Here is an 8228-nt window from a genome sequence, read left to right as displayed (position 1 = left end):
CGGCCCGCCCGCCTTCCAACCCCCCGCCGGCATCCGCCGCCCACCGGAAGCGCGGCCCGTCGCCGAGGGAACATCGCCCCGCCGCGCCCGCCGCCCCCTCGCACCGTTCCGCCGGCATGGAGTGTCCCAGCGCCGGCGGGCCGGGTCCCGAGGAGCCGCCCGGCGCTGTCTGCCCGGCGCTGCGGAGCCTGCCGCCCGGGCTGGCGCTGGGGCCGTCGCTGTCCCGGGCGCGGGGCACGGGCGTGTGGTGTGTGGGCCGGGCCCTGCCGGCCGGGGCGCTCCTGGGGCCGCCCGGCGGGGCCCGCGAGGAGGCGGCGGGGCCGAGCTGGAGGAGGTGAGTACCGGGGGCGGCAGGGCTGGGCAGGGTGGAGGGGGCTGCGGTGCCCGCGGCCGACGCTGTGGCCGTGCTTTGCAGCCTGGTGCAGCGGAGCCCGAAGGAGGCGGAGGCCAACGTGGCGCTGGGCTGGGCGGCAGGCCGGCTGCAGCTGCGGGCGCGACGGCCCATCGCGGCGGGCGCGGAGCTGCTCTACTGGCCCGAGGAGGCCCGGGGGGCCGCGGCGGAGGAGCGGCGGCCGGACGGAGGCGAGGGGATAGCGGCGCCGCGGGAGGCCGGGCCGAGGGGGCGGCCGGCGGCCGAGGCGGCGGCGCGGGGGGCCGGGGCCTCGGCCTCTCCTGGCGGGACGGCGGCGGAGCCCCTCGCAGGTGGGTACCGCGCCGGGGACGCGCGTCCCAGCCAGGGTGAAACGAGCGGCCAGGCCTTCCCGGGTCTCGGGTGCTGGTGACCTCGCGCCTTCGGCTGTGCCTGGCATCCGTGCGCCGGCGTGTTCGCCCCGCAGCCCCTCGGAGAGTGCTGTGCGGACCCTGCATCGCTTTTAAGAGTTACCGGGTGAGAAAGGAGCGTGCAGCTCTGGTTTGCGCTAGTCGTGATGACATCTCCTAGAAATACTGCCTGTGAAATACTAGAAATGCTGCACGGATACTGTCCGTGGTGAAAGAACCATCTTCCCTAGCTTAAAAGAGAAAAAGGTCATAAAGTAATGGTTTTCGTGCCAGAGCCCCAGGATTACTGGGATAGCAGAATATCTCTCTCTGAGGTTCATGTTCCTCTGATCCGGCAGCAATCGTGTCGTATAAAAACAGCCAGCATTAATTCACTTGCCATGTTTTTGTGTTTGTGCAGGGGATCCCGATGTCTCCAAGGTGGTAGCTGATGAAACCACAGTCCTTGATGTCCCTGCTGAGGTTAGCAGGCCGGCCACCAAACATTTCCATAGGCTGCAAGAACAGGAAAGCACAACTTCCACACATGAGCCTTGGCAAGCCAAGGTGCTGAGGACTGAGAATCAGCACCTTGAGACCATCTCAACCATTAAGGCCGGTAGCAGGTGCAAGGAAGAATTGGATGAGGATGTGGCTCCCAAATCTGCGGCAAAAAACGTGGAGATGGGGCATAAAGAAGCATGTCCAGGAGACCTGGATCTGTTGTCACCCTCAAGCAGAGTTCGACTTGGTGCTCACTTCGTTGGGAAGTCATGCAAGGTGCACACTCAGTCCAGCCAGCTCCAGAAGTGCCTGCAGGACGGTGGCGGCAGGACAACTGGGCAGGAATCCCAGCAGCTCAGTCCTTCTCAAGGAGAGAGCGTAGAGTCTTGCGAGAAAGAGAGCAAAGCTTCCAAAGACTCTAAACTGGCATGCTCAGAGCATGGGGGAAAGGGCCCACAGGAGGGGCCTGTGAGGCAGGAGGAGTATGCAGAGCTGGTGGAGGGTCTTTCTGGCAGCCCAGGGCGCCCACAAAAAGCTCTTTCTCAGAAGGAGACGGTCAAGCGCAGGTACCGCTGCAGGGAGTGTGGCAAAGCCTTCCTGCAGCTCTGCCACCTCAAGAAGCACTGCTTCGTCCATGTTGGGCACAAGCCTTTTCTTTGCACAGAGTGTGGCAAGAGCTATAGTTCAGAGGAGAGCTTCAAGGCCCACGTGTTGGCCCACCGAGGTGTGCGGCCTTTCCAGTGCACCCAGTGCGACAAGGCTTACTGCACCAAGCGAGACTTGCAGGAGCACCAGGTCCTGCACACTGGCCAGCGCCCTTTCTCCTGCGAGCAGTGTGGCAAGGCCTTTGCACGCCGGCCCTCTCTCCGCATTCACAGGAAGATCCACCTGGCTGCTGAGACTGGCCCAGCTGGTCCCAGGGGATGCCAGTGTGCTGTATGCGGACGCCACCTGGCCAACCCCGGCTCCTTGCGCAACCACATGCGCCTGCACACAGGGGAGCGCCCATATGCCTGTCCCTACTGCGGCAAGGACTTCCGGCAGCAGAGTAACCTGCGCGAGCACCTCCGGCTGCACACGGGCGAGAAGCCCTACAAGTGCCGCTTCTGTGGCGACGCCTTCCCCAAGCTGCCGGAGCTGCGGCGCCATCTCATCTCCCACACAGGCGAGGCCCACCTCTGCACTGTGTGCGGCAAGGCGCTGCGGGACCCCCACACGCTGCGTGCCCACGAACGCTTGCACACAGGCGAGCGCCCCTTCCACTGCGAGCGGTGCGGCAAGTCCTACACCTTGGCTACGAAGCTGCGGCGCCATCAGAAATCCCACCTAGCTGACAAGCCCCACAAATGCGAGCTCTGTGGCATGGGCTACACCCTTCCCCAGAGCCTTGCGCGCCACGTGCTCACCCACAAGGCAGAAAAGGACCCTGAGGAGCTCACCCCCGCAGCGGCCTCACTCCAGGCAGGAAGGAAAAAGCCTCAGAGGAAGGGCCACCAGGAGGAGGTTGCAGCAGAGCCCACCTTGCTCATGGTGGAGGTGCCGGGGCCAGCAAACGAGGCTGAGCTGCTGATCACAGCCAGCGGTCACTGCATTGCTACTTACCAGTCTCGAGGCAGCCCCTCAGATACTGGAGCATGCAGGAGGCCCGCTGGGCGTTTGCCGTCGGCAAAGGACGTCATTGAAATCACCATCTCTGAGCATGAGGACAAATGCATTATAGTGCAGGATGAGGACTCACCGAGTGACGTGGTCATCATCCAGGAGGGGGTGGGTTTTGGAGCAGTGGCAGAAGTGGTGGAGGTCGAGATGGGGACCTGACTAACCCAGCCTGCCCTGGCTGATCTTCTTCTGTATTTATTAAAATAGGGTAAAATAACAACAAAAAACCCTAGCTCTCGTGTCTCTCTGTGGCAACAAGGCTCTGGGCTCAGCCCCAGGCAGAATTAGCAGTCTCGGAGGTAACTGCCGGTGTAGACCTGGGACTTTTTGGTAGCTGCCCCTTGGAGCTCTGAGCCTACGCAATGCCACTTGCTGTGCCTGGTGCAGGGAAGGCTTTGGCTGTGGATGGGAATAATTTCTTAGAGAAGACACCTACAGCGTTAATGAGCAGTGCTTCTGCTCTGCCTCTGTTACACTGTCAGAGGTGACAGTGCACCGTGGGGAAGGCAGGAAAAGTCTCAAAGCAGCAGCTTTGAACAATGCCTTCCTTTCAGGTTTTTCTTTAATTAATTGTTTCTAATCAAGCACTTTCCTGGGCTTTTACTCTTGGAACTCAGCAGCACTTCTGATCGTTTGAAGGTGATGCTGATGCCAGATGTTGCTGGGAAGGAAGCAGCTTCCCAAGCGTTTACAAGGTGTCTCTGTTGTGGGTTTTTTGAAGAGCGTTTTTCACAATTAGCAGAAGCAGAGTCCGGCCTCGGCGCTAGGGCTGAGTGTTCTTTCTCCACTGTTGCCTGTTTTGCTTGCTGTTGGCTTCCTGGCCTTATGGTGACTGGATGGTCCATGTGCGGACATGAAAGGATGGCATCGTGTCTCACTGTGCGAATAGCATTTTACAGTGCAATTTTCACTGTCCCCAGATGAGAGGCTCCTCACCTCACCACGTAAGGGTTCAACAGTTCATCTCAGTATGCTCAGATTTTGCCTTTCCCCTCCATGTTTAAGTTGGGTTAATTAATTAGTTTTCCTTTTTCTCACATTCTTGCTTCCTCTCCCACTTCTTTCCTGCTCCTGCACCAAAAAGCTAAAAGTACCACCACAGCTACACCCCAATATTCCTACTCCTCCATCTTCTTCAATGCTTATCTGCCAACTGAGGCACACTGAAGGAAATTGGTCCCGTTTCAGGAAGGAAGCGCACAGTTCCCGATGCCATGTGAACTTGACCTCATAGGAAGAGACCGACAATACCAGACCTAACGGAGGTCTTTCAGACTTGCCCGCTCTGCACTGCCTTTGTTACACAAACACTGCTTTTATTTGCTGCATCCTCAGTTTTAGCTATCCTTGCTCTTCCGCCCCTCTAACATCTGCATTTCCCCAAAAAGTTTTGTTCAGGGGCCTAAATTCTCTGGGCTTTTTATCCCCCCTGCACAAGAGGAGAGTGTAGTGTTCCTGGGGAATCCCTAGTAGCACAGTTCCCTTTTGGGGTGCTCTGAACGCAGTAATGTGAGAATCTGAAAAGCCGTTCTCTGCGGTTTCTATGTACAACTTTTTCCATGAACTTTCATGACCGGTTTGCAGACAAGGTGCTGGAGGCACATGTGAAGTGAGGATGGAAAGTGAATTCAGCTGATAAATCTATGGGTGTCCTTATTTTCAGCTATTTTCTTTGAACTCAGAGGGCAGATGAGCCCTGTCTTTGCCCTGAGTGCTTGGAGACAGACCAGTGGGAGCAGAGGCATATGAGCAGGGGCTTGTATTTGAAGCCACAGTGCTTCCTACTGCTCTCCCTTCGGTGCCTATCCTAACTCAGAGTTTTCAAATATTGACACAGCTGCAAAGTGTTCTCCCTGGAGCTGAGCTCGTGCGCTGTGTTTGAAGCGTGTGCCCTCTGTCACAGCACAACTGGGAGAGAAGGGGAGCAACTGGGGAGGGGAAGGGGAGAATGCAGGCCTCTAATGCTCAATCTACTGACCTGTATCTACCTTCTTCAGTCTGAGATAATAGGAGAGGAAAAAGTAGGAGCAATTATGAATTAGGAGGTCCTCACAGAAACAGTACTCACCAAACAGTTGATCTGAGTATGTAGGGGCAGGTCTGTGCCGTGCTGCACGTATCACTTGGCTGCAGGATAAACTTCGCTGGCTAATCCTGACTGAGGAGCTGATAGGTGGCTCCCGCTGGGCACCTGATAATGATGCCACCACTGTGTCTTTGTCTTTGTCTTAGAAGCAGCATGTTCTTATGTGAATAACCTTTTGCTTCGCAGCAAAATTATGAATAACGTTGTTTACTGCTAAGAAAAATCCTATGAGAGCCCTGAAGACCACAATGCTGGTGAACCTCAGCATGGATGGGATCTGTGCAGCATGCCATGGCCTGACTAGATATCTGTCCGATGCTGTACAATTAGGTGTTTGCAGCATCTGAAGGGGTGTAGGATTATCTAATGCTATACCCTTTCTCGTGTTACATTCGATAAATGGTATTTTAATTAATGCATCATGGGCTCTGAGTGTCTTTCTTACTAGGATCCATAACAAACACTTGCACCAGTGCACTACATTTCGTGTAGCTGGTAGGATCCTGGTGAGAGACGCTTTCGTGGAAGAAGGGTAGTGAGGAAAATGAGGGGTACCTGCTTGGTCCATAGCACGGGGAACAGTCGCACAGTATGCTGCATTATAATGCCAACCATCATTGCATATGCTGCAACGCTCTGGGGCAACAAGTGCACAGGTCTGTCAGATGGTTGGGGTCCTTCATGCTGGCAGGGCCTCACCAGGAATCAGGCTGCATGTAACTTAATTGTTACACGTAAACCTCACACCATGACCAGGGTTCAACACTTGGCCAACTTGTAAACTGGCTTAAACCTGACCAAGGTGTTTGAATGAAAAGGTGGCAGCAGGCTGCGAGGGAAGGGGACGATTCTCCGGGTCCTGAAGTCCTCCTTGCTCGGCAGCTCCCCTGTTCTCAGGGATCAAATGGGGATCAAAATGTATAACTCATTTGAGGAAAATATTCAGAAATGCCCCAACTATTGAACCAGCAAACTGTATCTGTCGTAGGGCAAAGGCCCAAGAAAATGGGCCAAAGCCAAACCCTCTCTACTGTACTCCCTGGAAGTAGGAAAAATAGTTACATAGGAAATAAGCAACTGCCAAAGGCTTTCTTCACTTAAAAAGAAAAGTCAACTCATAGCGGGAAAGGGATCAAAACTCCCGGCTGTGTTGAAAGCCATAATGCTGGGAGGGAAAAGGTGTGAATCTTAGTAACTCTCTTGCCCTGACAAAGAAAATAGCATCCATCACTCATGGGGTGGGTGAGTGTAGAAAGAAAATGAAATGGTAAAAAGTTGCTTGCAAGAACAGTGAACGGATGGAAGAATTAAATGTTTGAGGGGTGGAAGTCAAAGCCCCGGGAGAGGTGATAACTGGTGCAGGCTGTCCTGCTGCAGAGGCTAACCACAACGGGAGAAACAGAGAGGAGCCCTAAAAGCACATTACAGAACAAGAAAAGGCTATAATGTGAAAAGCCAGCATCTTTAATTACGAACCTTGCAAGATACCAGCTGGAAAATGTCCCAAGATGTAGTGAAAATCTCCAATTATAAAGCAAAACCAATGTAAAGAAATAGTTGAGTTTAAGCAATGAATGTAACCTTGAGTACTCTTCAGATAAAAGGTTTCAGCAGTTACAGTTAACAACCTGATGGCCCTGGTAGATGGGTTTGTCCTGTTTCCCAGAGGGAGTGAGGAATGGCACTGGAAAAGAAGCAGCCACACATAGTGACAAATGGCTAGTTTCAGTAAGGTGGTTTTTTTAAGCAAGTGCTTAAGCAACAGAATGAATATAGAAACCAAACCAGAAGTTAAAGGAAGATGGCACAGGTCAGTATCAGAGGATATTCGTACCTGCTTAATAACCAAGCTTAACCACTGTATTCTAGTGTTGCTTAAACTTAACTCTGTATAATGCACAGTTATCATGGAAGATGCTAACTCCTTTCCTTTAAAGGAAAGACAAGAAGATGGTAAAAATATAAGCATAAATATAACAATATGGACTTAAGCTGCAGTGTAAAAGTTGCCTGATTATTATAAAGAAGAGACGCACAGAGATGCAGGAATGAAAAAAAAATGTGACTGAGAATATTGAAAGCTTTTACAAAGTGAAATACTCTGGTGCTCCACATAAGTCACATGAGAAATGCTGCACATACCACTTGGCCGCCAGATAAACTTAGCTGGCTAAACCTTACTGGGGAATCCTACAGGTTGCTTCCACTTGGCACCTGGTGATGATGCCACCACCATGTCCTTGTCTTTGTCTTAGAGTGAAGCAGCATATTCTTATGCGAACATCATTTTGATTGACAACAGAAGTGACAAATAGAGTTGTTTACTTCCAAGAAAATCCTATAAAAACCCTGAAGACCATGACACTGGTGAACATCAGCACAGACACTGTCTGTGCAACGTAGCATGGGCTGATGCTGTACTACTTGGTGTTCCCAGCATCTGAAGGCTGTAAGATTATCTATGCAATCCTACTTTGCCTTCTCATGTTATTCCCAACAAACAGTATTTTAATCAATACTTTACAGAGTCTGGGTGCCTTTCATCTTATTGGGATCTGTAGCGAACACTTGTGCAGGTGCATCACACCTCCATAAAACACAGAGGCATCTATCCCTCATCACTACAACCGGGGGGGCGGGCGGCAGTCTTCCTGCGGTGGTATTTCTTCCCTGCACTCACATCCATATGGGCTTGCTCAATTATGGCTGGGGAAAGCCACCCTGAGTTCACTTGTCCCACCTGCAATGTGAAACCAAACCCAAATTATCACAGAGAGAGTAAAGAAACTGTCCTTGCTGCTATCGTCTTCTCCTCTGTCAGCTGAGCAAGGCCCTCTGCTTGCCAGCCAGGCTTCTGCAAACGTGGGGCAGTTTGCACCCCCTCATGCTTCGAGGAGCGGTGGTGGTGGCTGCTGCGTGGGACAGCAGCAGCGCTGATTTCACCCCTCTTCCAAAACCTGTTGGTGCCCTGATTCCTCCTTCCTGTCCCTGCCTGCACGCTCCTCCCAAATGCTGTTTCCCCCTGCCAAGTAACACAGGGTGTTTCTAGGGTTGTGCCTAATCCTAGGCACACGCGCTCCTCCACCCAGGTCACCCCCACCATTCCTAAAGGTGTCTCTCCAAACTCCAGGGGAGGTGTGTGTGGGTGAGAACAGGGGATACTCTTAGACGAGCGAGGGAGCCTCTGCAACTGCTCTTTGTACCAGTGACCACAGAGTCA

At 53.2% G+C, this 8228-nt stretch overlaps 1 protein-coding gene across 1 annotated transcript; it reads left to right on the top strand.

The window, feature by feature from the left end:
- Nucleotides 1-116: 116 nt before the first annotated feature.
- ZNF408 (zinc finger protein 408) lies at nt 117-3121 on the top strand. Its single transcript, XM_086613597.1, has 3 exons — nt 117-334; nt 416-702; nt 1181-3121. Exons 1-3 carry the CDS (start codon nt 117-119, stop codon nt 3079-3081), a joined length of 2406 nt encoding a protein of 801 aa, XP_086469723.1. The 3' UTR covers nt 3082-3121.
- The last annotated feature ends 5107 nt before the right edge of the window (nt 3122-8228 follow it).

Source organism: Tauraco erythrolophus, chromosome 6 (genome assembly GCF_009769465.1).
Source record: "Tauraco erythrolophus isolate bTauEry1 chromosome 6, bTauEry1.pri, whole genome shotgun sequence".
Taxonomy (NCBI): Eukaryota; Metazoa; Chordata; class Aves; order Musophagiformes; family Musophagidae; genus Tauraco; species Tauraco erythrolophus.
Note: the sequence above shows the minus strand (reverse complement) of the source record. Positions and strands in the feature narration are given on the sequence as shown.